General features: G+C 46.5%; 1 protein-coding gene across 3 annotated transcripts in view; it reads right to left on the reverse strand.

The window, feature by feature from the left end:
* Positions 1-22199, reverse strand: part of SEC13 (SEC13 homolog, nuclear pore and COPII coat complex component) — a 29898-nt gene extending 7699 nt beyond the window's left edge. For 2 of the 3 annotated variants that reach the window (XM_036332162.1, XM_036332160.1), the window contains exons 1-5: positions 21974-22199; positions 18873-18917; positions 16293-16408; positions 12844-12995; positions 12254-12387 (exon numbers count right to left, since the gene is read on the reverse strand). In XM_036332162.1, the coding sequence (XP_036188055.1) occupies positions 12254-12387; positions 12844-12995; positions 16293-16408; positions 18873-18917; positions 21974-21976 (450 nt within the window). In that variant the 5' untranslated portion in view covers positions 21977-22199. The remainder of the gene's footprint in view (positions 1-12253; positions 12388-12843; positions 12996-16292; positions 16409-18872; positions 18918-21973) is intronic. The other variant, XM_036332161.1, reaches the window with a different exon arrangement.
* Positions 22200-24392: the final 2193 nt, after the last annotated feature.

Genomic DNA, 24392 nt, shown 5'->3' on the forward strand with positions numbered 1-24392 from the left:
AAAAAAAAAAAAAAAAGTTAAAGGTCTTCATCATGATTAAATCAGCCTTATAAAAAGTTAAAGGGATTTCTTTAAACTGAAATAAAGGGTGCCAATTAGTAACAAGAAAACATATGAAAGTATAATCGTAAAGGTAAATAAATATATAGTAAGGTTAGTGGACTAATCACTTACAGGGCTACTAGGAAGGTCAAAAGACAAAAATAGTAAAAATGACTATCACTACAATAATTAAGGGATACAAAAGATAAAAAGATGTGAAATGTTACATTGAAAACATAAAACACGAGTGGGTAGAGAGTAAAAATGTAGAGCTTTAGAATGTATTTAAACTTAAGCTACCAACTTAAAACAAACTTATGAATATAGATTGTTATATGTAAGCCTCATGTAAACCACAAAGCAAACACCTATAGTAGATGCACAAATGGTAATGAGAAAGGGATCCAAGCATGCCACCAAAGAAAGTCATCCAACCACAACTACTAGTAAGAGGAGAGCAAGAGAAGAAGAAAGGAACATAGGAAGTAACAAGAGCCACAAAACAATTATTAAATGGCAATAAGCACATACCTATCAATAATTACTTTTAAAAAAATATACTTTATTGATCTTTTACAGAGAGGAAGGGAGAGGGATAGAGAGCCAGAAACATCGATGAGAGAGAAACATCGATCAGCTGCCTCCTACACACCCCCCACTGGGGATGTGCCCGCAACCAAGGTACATGCCTGTGACCGGAATCGAACCTGGGACCTTTCAGTCCGCAGGCCGATGCTCTATCCACTGAGCCAAACCAGTCAGGGCTATCAATAATTACTTTAACTGTAAAACAGACTAAATTCAACAAAAGAATAGCTGAATAGATAAAAAACCAAAAGCCAAGAGTATGCTGCTGACAAGAGGCTAATTTCGGATATAAGAATACAGACTGAAAGTGAAGGGATGGAAAAATGGAAAACAAAAAAGCTGGGGGTCAAACCTGCAACCCAGGCGTGCACCCTTGGCCAGGGAGTGCGTGACCCTTTGGTATAACACACCTATACTTATGTTAGACAAAATAGACTTTAAAATGAAGACTGTAATAAGAGAAAAAGAAGGGCATTACATAATTATAAAGGTGTCAACCCAACAAATATCCTATCTAATAATAGCCAAACATGGCAACTGACCATACCTTCGCTACACCTCCCATTGGCTAATCAGCGAGATATGCAAATTAAGTGCCAACAAATATGGCGACTAATTTGCATACTGCAGGCAGGGTGGGACAGTGTGAGCCGCCATCCAGGCCCCTGTGGATGACCCCAGGAGCCGCCTGCCTGCTGCCCGGGACCCGATGATCTGGTCCCGGGGCCGCAGGCAGGCCCGCCCCGCAAGCCCCAGAAGCCGCCAGATATGGCAGTGACTCTATCAGTAAGCACTCTGAAAGTCAGTGGCATAAATGCACCAATTAAAAGATTATGTGAGGGTGAATCAAAAACAAAACCCACTTTAAATATAAAGACACATATAGATTAAAAGTAAATGAATTAAGCTGCAGCCGATTTTGCTCAGTGGATAGAGCATTAGCCCATGGACTGAAGGGTCCCAGGTTCGATTCCAGTCAAGGGCATGTACCTCAGTTGCTGGCTTGATCCCCAGTCCCTATCACAGCCTGTGCAGGAGGCAACCAATCAATGTGTCTCTCCCTTTCCCTTCACTCTCTCTAAAATTCAATGGAAAAATATCCTTGGGTGAAGATTAACAAAAACAAAGTAAATGGATTAAGTAACATTAAAGAGATTATAAGAAAAATATGTTCCAAATTTTGTTAATTGTACAGTGGGGCCTTGACTTATGAGTTTAATTCATTCCGTGACGGAGCTCGTAACTCAAATTACTTGTATGTCAAATCGATTTTCACCATTACAATGACACGTGATGCTGGGCTGATGTGGCGTTCACTGTGACGTTCGCTGCACCAACTAGTGGTGGGGTATCTGAAGCTGGCTCGTAACCCGAATTTTAGCTCGCAACTCAAAGCAAAAAATCGGCCAAGAGACGGCTCATATCTTGAAAAACTCGCTAGTCGGGATACTCGTAAGTCAAGGCCCCACTGTATAATGGTTAAGTTTAAATTATTAACACCTAAGAAATTGGGTGAAGGGTACATATAATATGCTATAGTATTTTATAATTTTTTTTACATGTATGAGATTATTTCAAATTAAAATATTAAATTAAAAATAAAATATTAATTGAAATGTATCTGCATTACATGAAAAATCTCCTAATTGCTTCTAGCATAATTTATTAAATTGTGCTAAAATTTACAAGGGTTCAATTAAAAGATATCTTAATTCTAAATTATATAATAGAAAATATATAATAGTGCAGTTATAAGCACTTATCTGAAAATAAAAATTTAAAGAAGTGAATTTAAAGAAGGGATTAGCCAAAGAAAATATATGCACAACCCATGGACACAGACAATAGTATGGTGATGGCCAGAGAGAAGTGGGGGGCAACAGCTGGGTAGAGGGGGCAAAAGGCGGGAAATAGGGACATCCTATATCCTATCTAATAAAAGAGAAACATGGTAATTGGCGTACGACCGCTACCCTTCCCATTGGCTAATCAGCGAGATATGCAAATTAACTGCCAGCCAAGATGGCGGCCGGCAGCCAGGCAGCTTGAAACTAACACGAGGCTTGCTTGCTTCAGTGACGGCGGACTCCAACGTTCCCCGCCTGCTGCTGCAGGCCTCTGAGCTGCAACTCTAAGCAACTATGTAACAAATATAGAAGCTAAACAAAACCCCAGAAACCTGCTTTAGTCCACTGAGCTTCAGCCAGCAGATTCGCAACATTGTAAGCAAAGGCCAGAAACCTACTTTCAGCAGCGGAGGCCTAAGAGCTGGAGCCAAGCCTCAAAGCTAAAGCTGGCCCAGAATAAAAAAAGAAAAAAGAAAAAAAGGAGCGGTTGGGAGCTTCAGTCACCCCCAGCCTGAAAACAGCCCTCAGCCCCTCACCCAGACTGGCCAGGCACCCCAGTGGGGACCCCCACCCTGAAGGGTGTGTGACCAGCTGCAAACAGCCATCATCCCCTCACCCAGGCTGGCCAGGCACCCCAGTGGGGACCCCCACCCTGACCCAGGACACCCTTCAGGGCAAACCAGCCAGCACCCACCCGTGCACCAGACCTCTACCCTATATAGTAAAAGGGTAATATGCCTCCCAGCACTGGGATTAGCGGAGCCGCGAGGGCTCCCAGCACCGGGATCAGTGTGACAGGGGGCAGCGCCCAAACCCCCTGATCGCCCTGCGGCTCGGTGTGTGACAGGGGGCGGGGCCACAACCTCTCTATCCACCCTGCTCTGTTCGTGACAGGGGAAGGCGCCCCAACCCCTGATCAGCCCTGCTCTGTGCCTGATAGGGGGGAGCTCCCCAACCCCCTGGTCGCCCTGCAGCTCTGTGTGTGACAAGCTGCGGCACCCCAACCCACTGATCGGCCCAGCTCTGTGTGTGACAGGGTGTGGCGCCCCAACCCCTCCCCCCGCACGGGCCCTGCTCTGTGTGTGACAGGGTAGAGCCATAACCTCCCCATCGGCCCTGCCCTGAGTGTGAGAGTGGCGGCGCCCCAACCCCCTGATGGGCCCTGCTCTGTGGGTGATAGAGGGTGGCGCCCCAACCCCCTGATGGGCCCTGCTCTGTGCGTGACAGGGGGCAGCGCCCCAACCCCCTGATTGGCCCTGCTCTGTGCGTGACAGGGTACAGAGCCCCAACCCCCCTGATGGGCCCTGCTCTGTGAGTGACAGGGGGCAGTGCCCCAACCCCCTGATTGGCCCTGCTCTGTGCATGACAGGGGGTGGCGCTGCATCCTCCCCATCGACCCTGCCTTGAGTGTGACAGGGGACGGTGCTCCAACCCCCCAATCGGCCCTACCCTGAGCGTAACTGAGGGTGGCATCACAACCTCCCGATCACCCTGCTCTGTGCATGACAGGGGGTGGCGCCCCAACTCCCCAATCGGCCCTGCTCTGAGCCCGACCAGGGGCTGCACCTAGGGATTGGGCCTGCCCTCTGCCACCCGGGAGCAGGCCTAAGCCAGCAGGGCGTTATCTCCCGAGGGGTCCCAGACTGCGAGAGGGGACAGGCCGGGCTGAGGGACCCCCCTCCCCCCCCGAGTGCACAAATTTTTGTGCATCGGGCCTCTAGTAATAATAATAAAAGGCTAATATGCAAATTGACTGAACGGCAGAATGGCCGTTTGCTATGATGCGCACTGGCCACCAGGGGGCAGAAGCTCAATGCAGGAGCTGCCCCCTGGTGGTCAGTGCACTTCCATATGGGGAGTGCCACTCAACCAGAAGCTGGCTCATGGCTGGCCAGCGCAGAGGTGGTGGCAGGAGCCTCTCCCACCTCTGTGGCAGCACTAAGAATGTCCAACTAACGGTTTAGGCCTGATCCCTTGGGGGCCTAAGCCTTTAGTTGGACATCTCCTGAGGGCTCCCTGGCTGCCAGAAGGATGTCTGACTGCAAGCTTAGGCCTGATCCCCCGGGGAGTGGGCCTAAGTCAACAGGTGGACATCCTCCAAGGGGTCCTGGACTGCAAATGGGTGCAGGCTGGGCTGAAGGACCCGCCCCCCCGGTGCACAAAAATTTGTGCACCGGGCCTCTAGTTTATAGTATTTGTAAATATTTATGCACCCAACATAGAAACACCTAAATATATAAGCAAATAATAACAGACCCAAAGGGAGAAATAGAAAACAATATAATAATAGGAGACTTTAATACCCCACATACATCAATAGATAGATCATCCAGAGAAAATCAGTAACAAAAATCAACCTTAACAACATGTTCAATCAGAGAGACTTAACTCAAATGCACATGGGAAATTTTCCAGGACCTATCATATGTTAGGCCACAAAACCAGTCCAATATAAGAAGATTGAAATCCTATTAAACATCTTTTCTAACCACAATGGTATGAACTAGAAATCAATTATGAGAAAGCTGGAAAATTCACAAATATATGGAAATTAAACATCATGCTACTGAACCACTGGTTAATGAAGAAATCAAAAGAGAAAAAAAATAACCTTGAGAAAATGGAAACAGTCTTCGCCAGTGTGTTCAGCGGTTAAGAGTGTTGGCCCACACACCAAAGGGTCACAGGCTCAATTCCTGGCCAAGGGTACACCCCTGGATTGCAGGTTTGACTCCTAGCCCTGGTGTGTGTGGGGGGGCTGGGAGGCAACCAATGGATGTGCATCTCTCACATTGATGTTTCTCTAACCACACCATCGAGAGCAATTTCCATTTGTCTCAGGTGAGGATTAACAACAATGCAAACAGAAATACAGTATACCACAATTTATGGATATAGAAAAAGCAGTACTAAGAGGGAAGTTCATAGCGATAAATGTCTACCTCAAGACACAAAAATATTCAAACAACTAACTTTACATCTCAAGTACTAGAATAAAAACAAATGAAATCAAAAGTTAGTAGAAGAAAGGAAATAAAAATCAGAAAGGATTTATAAAATAGAGACTAAAAAGACAATGAGACTAAGAGCTGGTTCTTTGAAAAGATGAACGAACAAATTCCTAGAAACATACAATCTCACAAAACTGAATCAGGAAAATGTGAAGAGACCAATAACAAGTAATGAAACTGAAGCAGTAATGAAAAAAACTCCCAGCAAACAAAAGTCCTGGACGGGATGGCTTCACAGGCAAATTTTACCAAACATTCAGAGAACTAATACCCATCTTCAAACCGTTCCAAAAAATTCAAGAGGGGGGAAGACTTGCAAGCGTTTTTTACAAGGCCAACATTTTCCTAATTCTAAAACCAGATAAAGACACTATAAAGAATTATAGGCCAATATCTCTGATGAACATAGATGCTAAGATCCTCAACAAAATATTAGCACACTGGATCTAGCAATACATTAAAGAGATCATACACCATGATCAAATAGGATTTACTCTGGGGTTGCAAGGGTACAATATTTGCAAATCAGCGAATGTGTTATCTATAATAATAAAAGTGTAATATGCTAATTAGACCGGACAGCCGAACGACCTTCCGGATGTCCTTCCAGATGACCTTCTGGACAAGCTGGGGCTGTGAGGGCTGCGGCTGTGAAGCCCAGCCCCTTGCACGAATTTCGTGCATTGGGCCTCTAGTATCACATAAAATGAAAGGTAAAAGTCACATGAACACATCAGAAGATGCAGAAAAAACATCTGATAAAATCAAGCAGCCATTTATGATAAAAACTCTCAGCAAAGTGGGAACAGAAGGATCATACCTCAACATAATAATAGCCATTTTGACAAACCTACAACCAACATCATTATATTCAATGGGAAAAAACTAAAAGTGTTTCTCTTAAGATCAAGACAGGGATGCCCACTTTCATCACTCTTATTCAACACTAGAGGCCCAGTACACGAATTCAGGGGATCGGGCCAGCCAGGGGAGGGGACGCAGGAGGTTAGCCGGCCTGGGGAGGAGCCATGGGCGGTTGGCCAGCCAGCTCCCCTCATCTCCCCCTGCCCCCGAACTCCCAGTCAAGGGGACAATTTGCATATTACCCTTTTAGTATATAGAATTATTATATAGGATAGTAATGGAAGACCTAGCCACTGCGATCAGACAAGAAAACATAAAAGGCATCCAAACTGGAAAGGAGGAAGTAAAACTGTCATTATTTGCAGATGACATGATATTGTACATAGAAAACCTAGACTCCACCAAAAAACTGCTAGATGTGATAAATGAATTTGGCAAAGTAGCCGGATACAAAATTAACACCCAGAAATTGGTGGCACTTTAAAAAAGTATTTTTATTGATTTTGGAGAGGAAGGGAGAGGGAGAGAGATAAAAACATCAGAGATGAGAGAGAATCATTGATTGGCCGCCTCCTGCATGCCCCCCACTGGTAATAGAGCCCAAAACCCAGGCATGTGCCCTGACAGAAAATTGAACCGCAACCTACTGGTTCTGAGGTCAGCACTCAACCACTGAGCCACACGCATTGGTGGCATTTTATACACCAATAATGAACTCTCAGAAAGAGAAACTAAGGAAACAATCGCATTTACTACTGCAGCAAAAAATAAAAAACAAGGCTCCTAGGAATAAGCTTAACCAAGACAGTAAAAGATCTGTACTTGGAAAACTATAGGACATTGAAGAAATAAATAGAGGAAGATACAAACAAATGGAAGTATATACTGTGTTCATGATCTGGAAGAATTAACATCATAAAAATGTCCGTACTACCCACGGCAATCTGTAGATTCAATGCAATTCCTATTAAAATATCAAGGACATGTTCCATAGATCTAGAACAAGTATTCCAAAAAATGTATATGGAACCAAAAAAGACCTCGAATAACCTCAACAATCTTGAGAAAGAACGAAGTTGGAGGGATCACAATACTGAATATCAAACTATACTACAAAACCACTGTAATCAAAACTGCCTGGAATTGGCATAAGAACAGGCATATAGATCAATGGAACAGAAACAGAGCCCAGAAATCAACCTACACCTTTATGGACAATTAATATTTGACAGAGGAGGCAAGAGCATACAAGGGAGTAAAAACAATCTCTTTAATAAATGGTATTGGGAAAATTGGACAGGTGGATGCAAAAAATGAAACTAAAGAAAACAAGATGGCGGCATAGGTAAACACCTGAAATTGCTGCCTCACACAACCACTTCAAAAATACAACTAAAAGACAAAACGGACATCATCCAGAACCACAGGAAGGCTGGCTGAGTGGAAATTCTACAACTAGAAGGAAAGAGAAAAGCACACTGAGACTCAGAGGAGGTGCGGAAGTAAACTGCAGAGGTACGGAGGCTCGAGTGCGGAAAGGGCTGGCAATGAAGGACTCCGGTGTCTTTTTGAATCGGGAGGGAGTCACAAGCTCCCAACTGCTCTGAACTCCAGTTCTGGGCGAGTCTCTGGGAACCCAGACTCATATGGGGAGAAACTGGACTCTCTGGCATCGGGTGGAACTCGGCAGCTTTCTCTCAGAGGTGCTTGCAGCGATTACCGCGGGACACTGAGACCCAGGGGCCTCTTAGGGCAGGGCTGAGGAGCAGCCATAGTTGTTTGCTCCACCCTGTTGATTCTCTGAGACCCCGCCCCACCCAAGCTGCGGCAGAGGCTTTTGCATATGAATGGGCTGGCCCTTTGAGATCTAAAATTACCTAACAAACTGCAGCTGAGTCAGAGAGACCCAGAACATCCAAAAGAAGGCTCAAGGCCCCACAGGAGCTTGCATTGCTTCACAGCTGGGCCTCATCTGGGCACCTCCAAACCCCAAACAAGGAAGAGGAATCTGCAGATCTCTCCATAGCTCCTGCTGGGTAGCCTCAGGCAGAGGCTAAATTAGCACCTCCTTAAAGATCCAAGAGCCCGTGTACCCAGTGGTCAGATTGGGACCATCCAGATTACAACTCCTCAGATCCATAAGGAACACACTCAGGGGGCAGACTCAGTGAACACCAAAGCCCCACTGAAGCAAGTCTTGCCCCATAAGGGTGTCTTCAGCACAGAAGTTCTCCCACTGTAGACAGCTGATTCTCACAGAAAATTGGCCTGGAGGTCAATTCCTCCCAGTGATACCTACAACAATCAAGGCTTAATTACAACAAGACTGTGCACACAGCCCACAAAGGAGTGCACCAAGAGTGTCTACCTCAGGTCATTGGGGAGGCTGAGCCACTGGGCACTATAGGACACCTAGCACACAAAACCACTCTATCAACACAGGGAAGCATAAAAAATGGGGAGACAAAGAAACAGATCACAAATGACAGAAATGGAGGAAAGCAAACTATTGGATATAGAGTTCAAAACCACACTTACAAGGTTTTTCAAGAATTTTCTAGAAACCCCCGATAAATTTAGTGAGATCCCCGAGGATATGAAAAAGGACCAACTAGAAATTAAGCATACACTGACCGAAATAAAGAATAATATACAGAGATCCAACAGCAGACAAGAGGATCCCAAGAATCAAGCCAAAGATTTGAAATACGAAGAAGCAAAAAATACCCAACCGGAAAAGCAAAAAGCAAAAAGAATACAAAAATATCAAGATAGTGTAAGGAGCCTCTGGGACAACTTTAAGCGTACCAACATCCAAATTATAGGGGTGCCAGAAGAAGAAAGAGAGCAAGATATTGAAAACCTATTTGAAGAAATCATGATAGAAAACTTCCCCTACCCGGCAAAAGAAATAGACTTACAAGTCCAGGAAGCGCAGAGAACCCCAAACAAAAGGAATCCAAAGAGGACCACACCAAGACACATCATAATTAAAATGCCAAGAGCAAAAGACAAAGAGAGAATCTTAAAAGCAGCAAGAGAAAAACAGTTAGTTACCTACAAGGGAGTACCTATACGACTGTCAGTTGATTTCTCAACAGAAATTATGCAGGCCAGAAGGGAGTGGCAAGAAATATTCAAAGTGATGAATATTAAGAACCTACAACCAAGATTACTTTATCCAGCAAAGCTATCATTCAGAATTGAAGGTCAGATAAAGAGCTTCACTGATAAGAAAAAGCTAAAGGAATTCATCACCACCAAACCAGTATTATATGAAATGCTGAAAGGTATTCTTTAAGAAGAGGAAGAAGAAGAAAAAGGTAAAGATAAAAATTATGAACAACAAATACATATCTATCAACAAGTGAATCTAAAAATCAAGTGAATAAAAAATCTGATGAACAGAGTAAACTGGTGAATATAATAGAATCAGGGGCATAGAAAGGGAGTGGACTGACAATTCTCAGGGGGAAAAGGGTGTGGGGGGTTTGGGAAGAGACTGGACAAAAATCGTACACCTATGAATGAGGACAGTGGGGGGGGGGTAAGGGCAGAGGGTGGGATGGGAACTGGGTGGAGGGGAGCTATGGGGCGGGGGGAGAGGAACTGTAATAATCTGAACAATAAAGATTTAAAAAAAAAAAATGAAACTAGACCACCAACTTATACCATACACAAGAATAAACTCAAAATGGATAAAAGGCTTAAATATAAGTAACAAAATCATAAAAAATCCTAGAAGACATAAGAAATAGTCTCAGACATCTGGCATAGCCATATTTTACTGACATATCTCCTAGGGCAAGGGAAACAAAGGAAGAAAATAAACAAATGAGACTACATCAAACTAAAAAGTTTCTACACAGCAAAAGAAACCAACAAAATAAAAAGGGAACCTACTATATGGGAGAACATATTCGCCATGATACATCTGATAAGGGATTAATTTCCAAAATACACAAAGAATTTATATAACTGAACACCAGGAAGCAAACAATCCAATTAAAAAATTGGCAAAGGTCCTGACTAGACATTTCTCTAAGGACTACATGGCCAATAGACATATGAAAAAATGCTCAACATCACTATTCATCAGAGATGTAAATTAAAACTACAACGAAGTATCACCTTACACCTGCCAGAATGGTTACCATCAATAAATCAATGAACAAGTGCTGGTAAGGACGCAGAGAAAAAGGAATCCTGGTGTACTGCTGGTGGAAATGCAGACTGGTGCAGACACCGTGGAGAACAGTATGGAGTTCTCTCATCAAATTAAGAATGGAACTGCTGTTTGACCCATTGATCCCACTTCCGGAAATATATCCTAAGATAGATTCCAATAAACACCATTCAGAAAGGATATCCATTGTGTAAATGTACCACAGCTTTTTTATCCACTCACCTATTGATGGGCACTTCAGAAACAAGATCTGAAGTGCCCATCAATAGGTGAGTGGATAAAAAAGCTGTTGTACATTTACACAATGGAATACTAAGCAGCTGTAAACAAAGGAACTCTCTTACTCTCTGTGACAGCACGGATGGAACTGGAGACTTAGAGTTCAGAGGGGGGGTAAGTGGGGGGACCGGATCAAAGAAGGTGAAGAGAGTAACCAAAGAACACATATACATAGTCCAAGGACACGGACAACAAAGTGGTGAAGGTCAGTGGTGGAGGTGGGCAAAGCAGGGGAAAATGGGGAACATCTGTAATAGTGTCAGCAACAAAAAAAGGGGTGTTAATGGTATGGGAATTTAGATATTAATTTTTTAAAAAGTTAAAAACAAAACTTCTCCCAGTTTCAGCTATGCTTTGCAGTGAATATTTATTAGCTATTTTAGAAGGCACCCCATTGCTTTCTTTCTCCTCCTGTTCAGATACCAATACTATGCAGGGATTGCTGGTGGTGGATTCCTCTGCACTAATATTTAAATTTGTGGAAATAGCTTGTTACCCAGTTTTGTTGTGTTGTTCATGAAGTTTTGGTTTTGCTACCTAGTTGTTCTGCTGGTTTTATGTAGAGATGTAGAAAGATTGAAAACTATGATGCCCCTCCCCAATATCTTGCCAGAAGCCCCTCAACCTATTCATTTTTGCAAATTAGTCAGCAGATGGGGATCAGAAGTCCCCAAGTAATAAGACCCTGAGACAAGTTCCTAGGGTCTTGAGGGCTGGGCAGGTTGTGGATCCATGAATGGGGGGGAAACTGACTTCAGTTTCCTTCCATCTGGGTAGATTTCAGAAGTGTTTGGGACCATCAAAGCCGTAACTGCTGAGTAGAGAGAAGGCAGGCAGATTCTAGAGTTCTAACTCTGGCAGTGCCTTCTCTCAGTCACTTACTTTTTCTGGGCCTCACTTGCCTCAACATAAAATCTGACTAGGACTGCATACCTTGCATATTTGTTAGCTTCTTTTGTTCACAAACATTCATGAATTACATGACACATAGTAGGTGCTCAAGAAAATATGAGTCCCCCCTCTCCCCCTCTATGTCCACAGTGTTTTCTTGACCATTTCAACCTTAATGTCCATTGACGAGAAGTACAGAAAACTAAATTCCTATGATGTTTCTGTAACACCACTCAGTTCCAGGGGGTCCCAATGACCACCACAAAGCATGTCAACTTGACATCCACAGCAAAGGAGGCAGGTAGGCAGGCTGCTGCTGCTGCTGCCTTGCCAGTGCCCTGGTCTTCTCCAACTTAGGAGCTGGCAAGGAGGAACCAGTGCTAACCCAGTCTTTGTCTGGCTTCACAGCAAAGAAGGTCAAAGCTGCTCTACCAACCATGTCTGATCAGCAGCCCCTCCCCTGGCCCACTCTCTAGGGGATCTACAGGAGACATATGGCCAGTCAGCAGAGCTACCCTCTGCAGGCAGGCAGGGTCCAGACTTACAGTGTGAGCATTGTTGATCTTCTTCACGTCCCACTGGCCTTCCCCAGTGTAGGTCAGCAGGGAGATGGCCCCATCTGAGCTCCCACAGGCCAGGATTAGGCCGTAGTCATGGGGGGCCCAGCACACAGAATTTACTGCAGGAAGGAGGGAGGCACAGTGAGCAAACTTTGATTTTCCAGATTTACCATTTTGCTAAATTTCTAAAAACAATTGCAGGGACCACCAGAGGGGAATTGTAACTTTGTCAACTGAAGAAATTTAAAATCCACCACCTGCTAGTATCATTTCCTAAACTAATGCCTATATTAACAAAAAGTAGGCTGGACAATTATCTGAGAATAAAGGCCAGTACTTAAAATGAATAAACCTTAAAGAACTGTATTATCTTTGCTTTTCTCATTTTGCTCTGGACTGGCTTTAGTCTTCTTAGGGCCTATCTCCCATGTGGACGACCAGCAAAAAAGCCAACCCAAACCCAAGGGATCAATAAGAAGCATCACAAGGGGAAAAAATCGAGCACTAGCCAGAACAGAGGCCTCTCTCACACCCAAGGACCACCCTCCCACCTCCTCCTGCCGCGCTCAGTGTACCTGAGGAGTCGTGTCCTGTGTGTTCGTGCGTCTTCTCCCAGGTGCCGTTTTCCTCTTTCCAGATAATAACTTTTCGGTCATAGGAGCAGGATGCCAGGATATTGCCATACATGGGGTGGGCCCAGGCCACTTGCCATACTGGTCCCTCATGACTGCAAGGGGAGAGGGTCAGAGGCTGCTCAGATGGGCCAAGGAACCCACAGGGCTCTGCCAGCCCCTTCTGTGGACAGAAACGGCAGGCAGAGTGTGTCTCAGGACAGAACTGCCTAAGAATTTCAAAGGGAGACATAGAATGTCACTGCCAAAAGGGACCTCACTGAGCAGTGAGGACCTTGAGACCCAGGAGAGGCTTTTGTTGTTGTTAATTCTCACTTGAGGATGTTTTTCCATTGATTTTTAAAAAGAGTGGAAAGGAGAGGGAGAGATGCAGAGAGAAATATCAATGTGAGAGAGACACATCGATTGGTTGCCTCTGCATACACTCCCTGACCAGGGCCAGAGATTGAGCCTGCAATCAAGGTACGTGCCCTTGACCGGAACTGAACCCGGGACCCTTCAGTCCATGGGTCCACGTTCTATTCACTGAGCCAAACAGGCTAGAACTAAAGAGGCGCTGTAAGTGAGGCAGGACTCTAAGTTAGCCTCTCAGTCCCAACCCAGCAGAACCCTCACTTGCTCCAACACCTACTGTCATCAGCAGAGTCACTGATCAATCTAGGTTTTGCACCCACAAGCACTAAGTATCTGTAGAGTGAATCATTTATCCTCCCAAATGGTCAACTTCTTGAGGCAGCAGTATCTGTTTTGTTTTGGTATTTTCTGCTACTCTTTTAAAAAAAATTGCTCAAAAGGTACGTCTCTTATCTTCTGATCTTTGTATGTTCACATGTTAAGTATCATCTGAGCATGTACCCTGTGCCAGGCTTGGTGCTGGGGCCATCTCTGGGTTCAGGGAAAAGTGGGCACCCAGCACATGAGAGGTAACTCTGCTTACAGCAAGCATGTCAAACTCGCGCCACACAGCGAATATTTTTGCAGCCCAGCTAATATAATGTATGTAAGAAATGTTTTAATAAAAATTTAGTAATTTAATTTAACAATATCCTGTTATACACAATTATTAATAACAAACTACAATGTTCACTAATGACTGATTACTATAATTGTGTGCATTCATCTCCCTTATGTGCTTTACATGCAGGTGCACCATTTCTCTCCACTCATATTAGCAGTGAATATTTTAGCAGCCAATTGCCACTCATTAGTCTTGTACTGACTTGTTTGGTGTGCATAACAGGAAATATTTCGCTTTTGGAAAACAAAAAAAATAGGCTTATTTGTGTTACACTTATTAATTTGTACAGTTATCCAGTGTCTGGTAAGATAATGTTCAAGAGAAAATATTTTTATTAAAATTTTCTATTATTTTATGTTAAGTTACTCATTAATTTCAGCCCTTTGTATTTAGCATGCCTCTATCGAAATAAACCTACATTTGTATGAAAATTGAAGCTTTTGTCTTTTTGTGGCCCATATCAACTTAAACCTTGCTTATTTGGCCCGTGTTAGCCTTTGAGTTTGACATGCGTGGCTTACAGGGCCAGGTTCTCTCACGCCCCCTCTCCACTCACCGGCTGCTTTACTTTAGGCAAGGACCATCTTCCCTATGGCTTAGTCTCTTAATGGAGGGATAAACAACACCTCTTTCATAGGCTGGGCATGAGGGAAATATCTGTGACAATTCACATAAAAAGCTTGCTTGGTACAAAAAAAGCCCCACACTCAATGTCTGTCACTATTACTGCTGTCCCTGCTTCTCCCTCACCCCAAGTCTGCAGGCACTCAGAGTCTCCTCCTCCCTCTGGCTGGAACAATAGCACATTCCCAGGCCTTACAAAGGAGCTGCTAATGAAACTCTCAGTAGGTTCAAATATCCTACACCTAGCAAAGATTTAACCAAGGCAAAAAAATACTGGAGGTCTCAATTTATCCCTCCAATATTTCACATCTTTTGAGCATAAGAAAAACAGCAGAAAGGACTGAGTGGCAGCTGATGCGACCCCCTCTGTCAGGCTGGCAGCCCCCCAGGAGCTCTCTGCTCAGCCAGGGGGTGCTGCACAGAAAACGTGGCACTGGCCTCCTCAGTCACTTTTTTCTGGACACCCAGGAAGAAGGGAATGTCTCCCCAAATGGCTCCAAAGTTGTGTCTTCTTTAATTCAGTTAACTAGCACGTACTGAGCAACCACTGGTTAGGGGTTTTTAAATTCTGTTACACAGTCTGGTGAAGGTTATGGTCCCTTTTTAGAACAATGGATCAAATACATAGAGCTAGGATTAGACAAGAAACCCAATTATATTGAAATACAGTTATGAAAACGTTAAAGAACAAATATGATATAGTGACATGTGTGCAGGTCTAGCAACCACTATTTTGAGATAGCTACAACTGTAATGTGATAGGAAAATATCTGACTTCCACTGGTAACAGGTATTATGAATACTACTGTGATTTCCAGCCTACATCCTTCATGGAAGGAAATGCTAAATATCAGTCACTGAAAATAAAGATGATGCTCTCCTCCTGCCTCAGTTCAACCCCTGAATTCTATCCATGAAACCCTTGGAGATCCATGGGATCCAGGTTAAAAACCCCCATTTATCTGAAAGGCAGTGAACCGAGGGAAAGCAATAGAGATGTGGCCATAAAAATGACAGCCAGGCCCTAACTGGTTTGGCTCAGTGGATAGAGCGTCGGCCTGGGGACTGAAAGGTCCCAGGTTCGATTCCGGTCAAGGGCATGTACCTTGGTTGCGGGCACATCCCCAGTAGGAGGTGTGCAGGAGGCAGCTGATTGATGTTTCTCTCTCATCGATGTTTCTGACTCTCTATCCCTCTCCCTTCCTCTCTGTGAAAAATCAGTAAAATATATTTTTTTTAAAAAAATGACAGTCAGGATCTCAAGAATCTCAGTGGTGAGAAAGGATAAACATTTGTAAATATAAACTAATATCTGCCGTGGACAAACAGGCGGAATTACGGGATTTATATACTCACCATTACATTCTTACATTACCACCTTTCAGTGACACTTAGATCATGCTGAGTAAGCAAAAAAGGAAGTTTCCCACATTCAAAAGTAGCTACTGAAGGCTTGCTGGGAGTCTGGGAACAGGCAGCATCAGCTCATTTTGAGGGTGAGCGGGTGAAGGCTCCCAGATAAACTGACTCTTGTCCAAGATCTTCTAGTGGGCACAGGGGTGGCAGAGCTGGATTCACTCCTGGATCCATCAGCCCAGGATGCCAACTGAGGGCAGCAGGCTGGCTGGGACCCGAGTGTCCTCTCTGCTAACTGCACTGCGGGGCTGCTCTGCTCTGGCTCTCAGGCTTCCCTGCCCTCCCTGAAAAGCCCAATCATTGTCAGTCCTTGCCCACGGTTGGCTGCACTCACCCCCTGAGGTCTGCGATGAGGATCTGCCCTCCGTTGCGTACATCAAAGATTTTGACGGACCTGTCTGATGAGCAGGTTGCCAGGCGGGTGCCATAGTAGTCCATCTGGGCATCGTGCTGCAAAGGGAGGACAGCTCAGGAAGCCTGCAGGCTGGGTGGGTGGGGGCCAGTTACCAGGACAGAGAATCTAGTTTGGACCAGACTCTACCTGAAAGTAATCTAACCTCAAAGAATCATCACTATCAGGCAGGAAGCTAGCATGTCAACAATCTCACTTCTCTGACATGTAATACCTTTCCTAACGGGACAAGACAAACTATGCCCAGCTACTTGTAGACCCTTTATACACATGGGGAGCCCTTTCTCATCCTGTTCTGCAGGGTGGGTATGGGAGAAAAAAGCTGGCCTAGTCTCCTCAGCCCCCATTGTGTTTTGAGGCTCTGTGAGCTACTGGGGACAACACTTGGAGTTCAGCTCAGCCCAGAACCAAAGGCTAATGCTGACCCAAAGGAGAAGAAATGGAATCAGTGTGGCCCCAATCAGGTACTCCATCATGCACATCTGGCCTAGACACAGGGTGCTATTCAGCACAGCTCCTTCCTCCATCCATGGCCCTGGATCCGTTGTGGACCTTTGTTCCTGGGTTTCCGCTTGGCCTTTTTTAAAAAATTTTTTCCTAGTAATGTGCCCAGCACCCCAGACTGTCCACATACATCTTAAATGTCACTCGTCCAACCACTTCCGAGATGCTGACGGGCTATCAGAACCTCTGCCCACAGCTACTTGCCCAGCTGGGGCAATGACTCCTCTGAGTCACTACGCCTGCTGCCCCACTGTTTGCTGGCCCTTCCTATTCCAACAAATGGCACTTTCTTCAGCTATCCCACCTTGTGGATTTCAAGAACTACTAGCTGTCACTCTTGTGGTCATCAGGAACAATTATACCCTTTCAACAGAAGCAATCTGTCCCTGTGCTTCAACATTCTTTCCTCGCCTCCCTACTTAAAGAAAACTTCCCGATTCTTCTTGGAAGTCAATGCAGGTGTTAACACATTGCGCACCGCATAGAAATCTCTAAGACATACGCCAGGGACCGCACGTTTTTGGGCAAACTGCACGTTATTTAAATCATCATAATGCACTTTAGGTGTTGTTTTTCAATAATTATAACATTTTTATTTACAAAAACAATTAAACAATTAAAGTTCCTAGTACTTTTTAATGGATGGTACTGCGTAAAACATTTTCCTCTATGAAGAGGGACCAAACAAAATTTACCTAAGTATCTAGATTCGCTCCTTTTTCCATGGGCGTGAAAAAACGAGAACACTCGTGAGCGGTCCTAACAGATGGCGCGCGAAACACGAGAAAACTCCTGAGCGGTACGGAATGTGTTAAGACAGATCTTCTCTGTAAATGTACTTCTGAAGCATTTCTCCTATAGAGTGCTATCACGCACTTTGGGAGGAAGTAGGGCACAGTACCTAACAGATTTAAATCCTATCTCCTCAGCTTATCTGTTGTACAACCTTGGAAAAATTACCTAGTCTCCGTGAACCTCAGTTTCCTTATCTTTAAATGGGGCTACTTCAAGGGTTGTTATGAAGGTTAAATGAGATAATGAATGGAAAGTATTTAGCATGGGATCTGACACTTAGTGAGCATGCAGACATTAGTCATTACTATTTTGCCTTATCTGTTCCTCAAATCGAACCCACACAAGCAGGTATCACATTCATATTTCTCCCATTTTAACTATGAGGAAATCAAGGCTGGCTCAGAAGAGTCGAGACTGGCTAAGGAGTCTCAGACTGGATCTTATTCCTGATGGTGCCACACTAACTCCAAGGAGGTGTGATCTTAGAGCTAGACCACAGAGAACATAGACAACTCTGAGAAGGCCCAAAAGAACCACTGGTGGGCAGGAACCCTGGGAGGAAATGCTGTAAGCTGACCTGGGTCTTGCTCAAAGGCTGCCTGGACTGCTTGACCCTCATGAAGCAGAGTCTGCATCTTTGCTGTGGGAGACTTTAATCTTTGAACCTTCTCCTATAGCCCTGTTGTCTTATACTGAGCCCATGTTTGCCTCAGGAAACACCCTGAGTTAATGACTTCTGGTCCAAAGGTCCTTGTCTGGCACCTCTGTCTGTGGTGGTTCTACCTGACTCTGCCTTGGGCTTTTGCCAAGCCTGCCCCCTGCCTTCATATTGAGTCATCTTCCTACTCTCTTTTCTTTTAACCCCCTTTTCAATGGGGCTAAGAAGTGACAGCTGGAGAAAGACAGGTAGGAAGACTGTTGTCAATCTCTGTACCTACTCAGCCTGCATCCCAGACCCGGTTACTTTGTTGGTCAGAAGACTGAGGCCTTGAGTTACAAGCCAGTCCCAGTTTCCTCCCACCAGAGTGACCAGACTGTCACAGCCCTGCTAACTGAGAGGGCATTGCTGGGAGACTGACTATATCCCTGAAGCTGCAGTCTGACTGGCAAAGGCTGCAAAGCCACACTGGAATCACGAATGCTTCCCTCCCACAGAAATGCCCAGTTCCACAGCCCGTGAGGGAGGGCTGAAAGAATACTTACAATCATGTCCTCATGGGAGGTGTCCACAGTGTTAATTACTGACACCTAGAACCAGAGATATCATTGGTAAATGAACTGATGGCATTTAGAATGCAATCATCTTATTAAACCCACCAATCATTTCTAAAGTTCTTAACTGCATTTGTTCATGCATCCACTCACTCATTCAATCCAGTACCTTCTTTTTGCCAAGCACTGTGCCAGGAACTGGAGATACAGATACAAATAAGAGGTGCTTCTTGCCCCTGACAAGCTTGCACACAAGTAATCCTAACACAGCAAGATAATGACTTTAAAAGTGGTTTACATGTGCTATAGCAGCCCGAAGGGCTGGGGGTGTTGGACACAAACTGGGACTTAGATGATAAGGAATTTGCCAGGTGGCACAGGAAATAAAAGTACAGTCCAAGCACAGGGCATACCATGAGCGAAGAGGGGAGATGCAAATAGTCCTGGCTACCTGTGAGGGGGAAGAGAGACCCCGAGGGAGTAATGAGCAGCTTGTAGGTCTGGAGCACAGCTGCCACAGTGGTCACCATTCCACCCATTCTTTGAGGTCCAGATCAAATTATGCCCCCTTCTCGAAGATCCTCAGGCCCCCCTGGCTGTACTCCTCTGAGTATCTTCAGCACTAAATGACTACAACCCTTTATGCTGTTTCTTCTCCCAACTAGAAGGCATGCTCCCTGGAGCTAGGCTCTGTGTTGTCTGCAGTTTTGAATCCTCTCAAATCATCCAGCAAAGTGCTTTGCAACCAGAAGGAACTCAGTGACTAGTTGCTGAATGAGTAAGTAAATGAACAAAAACAAACAGTTTTACTTTGCTCAACCTCTACTCTCGTAAAACTGGTGGGATAGAAAAGGACTGAAAAGGTTTCAGTTCGGAACTGTATTTCGTAGCATTTCCCCCATTTCTTCTTTTTCCAGCCCAAACCCTGGAAGCATAAAATCTAGCTCGACTTTTCAGAAAGGCAGACACTGGAGGAGGATGGCTGCAGAGCAGTTCAAAAGGTACCACCAAGTAAGCACAGGCTCTCTCATCAAATTCAAATTCTGGACTCTCTAAAGAGTGGGCCCCCAGGTCCACAAAGACAAGCAAGCAAGACAAAAAGAAATCCCCTTGGTGGGCCAAGCTAGCCAGGTCCCCAAGTGCTTTCACATGTGCCCTGGGAAGGATGAACGGCAGTCGATTAGAGCTGTCTGACAGACTAAGGAACTGAAGAAACCCAGCGGAGAGGAAGGACTTACTAAAGCAGCCCTGGGCAAACTACGGCCCGTTTGAAATGAATAAAACTAAAAAAAAAGACCGTACCCTTTTATGTAATGATGTTTACTTTGAATTTATATTAGTTCACACAAACACTCCATCCATGCTTTTGTTCCGGCCCTCCGGTCCAGTTTAAGAACCCATTGTGGACCTCGAGTCAAAAAGTTTGCCCACCCCTGGACTAAAGCGGCGGAGCTAGTTAAACGTGGGGCTGGGCAAACTCCCAGTCCACAAGCATCCCAATCCATTAGGCTGCCTACCTAGGACATAAAGCAGGTGTTACCCCGAATTCCCTAAATTAACGCCCGAGGGCTAAGTAAAGCCAGGAAGGAAGTTTACTAGTAGCTTCCTATCAGGTCACCAAAGGACCTTAGAGATAACCAGCACTTATTTGTTAATCCTCATCCCAGGATATTTTTTTCTATGGATTTTTTAGAGCGAGTGGAAGGGAACGGGTAGAGAGAGGGCGGGAGAGAGAGAGAGGAGGGAGAGAGAAGAGGAGGGGGAGAGAGGAAGGGAGAGAGGGAGAGAGAGGAGAGAGAGGGAGAGAGAGGGAGAGAGAGGGAGAGAGAGGGAGAGAGAGGGAGGGAGGGAGGGAGAGAGAGGGAGGGAGGGAGGGAGAGGAGGGAGGGAGGGAGGGAGGGAGAGAGAGGGAGAGAGAGGGAGGGAGGGAGGGAGGGAGGGAGAGAGAGAGAGAGAGAGACTGCCTCCCGCACGCACCCCAACTGGGGCTGAGGATCCAACCTGCAACCCTGGTACCTGGCCTTGACCGGGATCGAACCCACAACCCTTTGGTGTGCGAGCTGACGACACTGGCCAGGGCTAACCAGCATCTATTTTAACGACTCTCACCACCAGCCCGGATTGGGGAACCCAGTGCTTTGGAGCAGCGGCCGCCCGCCGGGGGTCCCCGAGGTCCAAGGCTGGCGAGCGCTGCTGCGGGGACCGGAAGTGTCCTGGCCGTTGTTAAGTGGAAAGCGGCAGCTCTCAAAACACACCCGCTCTTCACAATCAGTGCGTTAAACATCCAATGAGAAAGAACTGACCGTCGAGCACAGGGATTGCCAATTCTCAGAGGAAGAACCAGAGGCTCGGACGAGCAATGTAAACCGAGCCGCCGCGCCGAGCAAACGTTCAACCCAAAGTCCTGGCACCTGGGCTCCCCAGGTTTCCTAAAACCTCCCGGCACACGCGTGTTCCTGGGAGCACTGGTTTCCCGAACCCCCACTCGGTGCCAGGCTCAGGCCAATGCTTTCATCCATCAGTTCCCACCCAGTCACTCACTCAGCGAGGAAGCGTGGAGAGAACCTACACCGTGGGTTCCACAGACTTGAAACGCCGAGGCCCTGCCCTCAGACACTTCGCCCACCCTGACACGCTTCTTCCAGTGCCCATTACCCGGGGGGCCCGGCCCCGTCCCACACACACCACTGAGGAAGGTGAAGAGGGTTGGGACTTCGGCCCCGCCACCTCCCGCTCGGAGGGGCGTCCTCCTCGTCAAGTGTCGGTAACAGCACCTACTTTACGGTAAGGGCTGTGAGAGGGCTGAGACTGCGAACAATGCTTGGCATTTACTAATGGCACAGTAGTTCCTACAATGTCCCTGGTTTTGTTTTCCATTGTTGGGGGTAGGGAAGGAAGGAGCGAAAGGAGCGGCCGGTAGAGTTCCGGGCCTCTCCCCGCGAAAGGTACCGAGAGGCAGGGCCGGGGGCCCCCAACCTCTACGCGGTGGGAGCTGAACGGCCCGGGCCTGGAACTTGAACCTCAGCGCGGTCGGCGGGGGACGGTCAGACCAGGCGGGGACCCCGCTCGGCGTTCCGGGCCGCAACACTCACCATGGCTGCAGCGGCGGTGGCTCCCGGCCTCGGACGTGGCAGCTCCCAGTGGCGCCTCCGACACCTCACTTCCGGCGCCTGGCTGGCCGGCCGGGCTGTAGCGCAGGAGTCTCCGGGTAGCAACGCGCTCTGCTCGCACAAAGGTTCCGGGCTGCAGCGCCGCGCCCTCCTCTGGGCCCTCCTCTCTCCGTGAGGGGCGCGTGAGACCCACAGTGGGCCTCTTGTTTCCAAGGCTTTAGGTACTGAAGCTCTTCTCTCCTGGCCAACCCTGAACCCCCCCCCTCCCCCCCATCCTTACGTGATAGAAAGGATTCCTAACTACAAAGCTGTATTACCTGGGATTCTGGGTGCGAAGGGCCTTATGATGAACACTAAAGGATGATCAATTTTGGGGGGAGTGGGTAGACTGGTCCTAGTGCTTCCTTGTTGTTAGTCCCTCCTCAGGATCCAAGGCTGGGACCAGGGGCCGAGAAGGCTGGGGGAATGCCCCTTACTAGAGGCTGAGCCCTCTTGCCCTGCCTTTTCCAAGCCATGGGATCCCTAAACTGCCTCTTCGCACAGTTCTGGGACCCGGGGAGTCTGGCCCATCAAGTAGATTTCCCCAGGCAAAGAGGACTCTCAGCCAAGCGTCAGCAGCGAGAGCTCAGGATCCACCCCTCAGTGTTCCTAATCCTGAGGTCCCTGGCTTCCCACAAGCACAGTGAGAACGCTGCACTCTGGATAGAGCCTGGGGCTCCCCTCAGGTCTGGCAGCCCTGGGCCCCTCTTGACAAGGAGTGTAGTGACTTGGGTGGAGCCTGGGCTCCCCTTGGGTAAGTCACAGTTCCTCAGTTCCCTCTTCTATAAAGGGGTGTTGTGGGGCGGGGGGAGACCCTGGCTGGAGATGGTCACTACTGGAGGGAAGATGTTAAGTCTCAGAAAGTGTGATAGATCCAGACCATTAAGGAGCTTTGGAGAAGCCAAGGGGAGTGGGTCTTACAAAATCCAGGGCTGGGCCTCTGGGCAGCAACCCACCTTCTCACCTCCACCTCAGCTTTCAAGACTCCTTATTTCCTTCGAATGAAGACATATTGCAGGGGTGTGAGGGGGTGGTGCTTAGAGTGGAGCAGGGAATAAAGAGGGCAGGGCTCTTGGGTTTCCTGTATTTCAAAGGATAGGCCCTCCCTGGCCTTGGATCTGTATTTGTATCACTGACTCTCTGGGTGATAAAGTCATCTCATGGTCTATGTGGCTCAGTGGTTGAGCATTGACCTATGAACCAGGAGGTCATGGTTTGATTCCCGGTCAGGATATATACTTGAGTTGCAGGCTTGATCCCCAGTAGGGGGTGTGCAGGAGGCAGCCAGTCAATGTTTCTCATCATTCATGTTTCTATCTCTCTCTCTCCCTTTCACTTCCTCTCTGAAATCAGTAGAAATATATTTAAAAAATAAAGTCATATCCTTCTCTCTGAGCCTCACTTTTCTTGAGTGGAAAATGGGAACAATGGCATATTAGGTATAATACAAATATAGGGGCATAGTTGTTATTGGAAGAATTCCTTGGTGTGGGTGTTGAAGTTGGAGAGATTGGGGATTTGGGACAAGCAATGCAACTATCTTATTCATTAAGGTATTTGCTGGTAGGACTGAACGGCATTATAACAGAGAGGTTTTGAGTGCCAATTCTGGCATAAAAACTGCTCTGAATCAGTACTCTATCTCCTAATTACTTGGTGGGCACACCCTCTACTTCTCTGAGCTGCTGTTTCCTCTTCTGTTAAGTGGGTATTACAATAATACCTCCTCTGAAAGTTGATGTTGGGATTAAATAGGTCCTGGATGTGAAACTGTTTGGAAGTTGGATGGGCCTGTGGTGCTTGATCTGGGGATCAATTCTCCCTGAAAAGAGCTGGGATTTAGTGCGTGTGTGTGATGTGTGCATGTGCAACCCTCAACCTTTGGACCAACATTGGGGATTAGGGTGCCAGGCCCCCTTCTGTTAACCTCCCCAGTAGGGGATGCCACCTACATCTTTTGTCCATATCTTCAATCACCTTGCTCTGGTTAATACCAGACCCCAAATCAGGCCATTCTGAGCTTTCCCAATTTATGCCCCTACCTCCCAGAGTCTCTGCTCCCTGAATCTCTTCCTCCTCCTCCTCCTCCTCCTCCTTCCTTTGGTCTCTTCACCCCAAGTCTTGCTGTCTGAGACTGTTAGCTGTGGAAGGTTAATGACTCCTGGCAGGCTAAACTTGTATCCCTCAAATGGTAGATGTTGGAAAGGTGTGACTTGCTGGAAGGAGAGAGACCACCCACTGAGCTGTACACCCTGGGGCAAAGTGCCTTCCCCTCCCAGGGACTCAGTTTCCCGAGTTCCGATCCACGAGGGTGGGGACCCAGTTGTCCTTTGGAAAAAGGCCTTGTGATGTGTACGGTGTC

The sequence above is a fragment of the Myotis myotis genome, unplaced genomic scaffold (assembly GCF_014108235.1).
Source record: "Myotis myotis isolate mMyoMyo1 unplaced genomic scaffold, mMyoMyo1.p scaffold_m19_p_13, whole genome shotgun sequence".
Taxonomy (NCBI): domain Eukaryota; kingdom Metazoa; phylum Chordata; class Mammalia; order Chiroptera; family Vespertilionidae; genus Myotis; species Myotis myotis.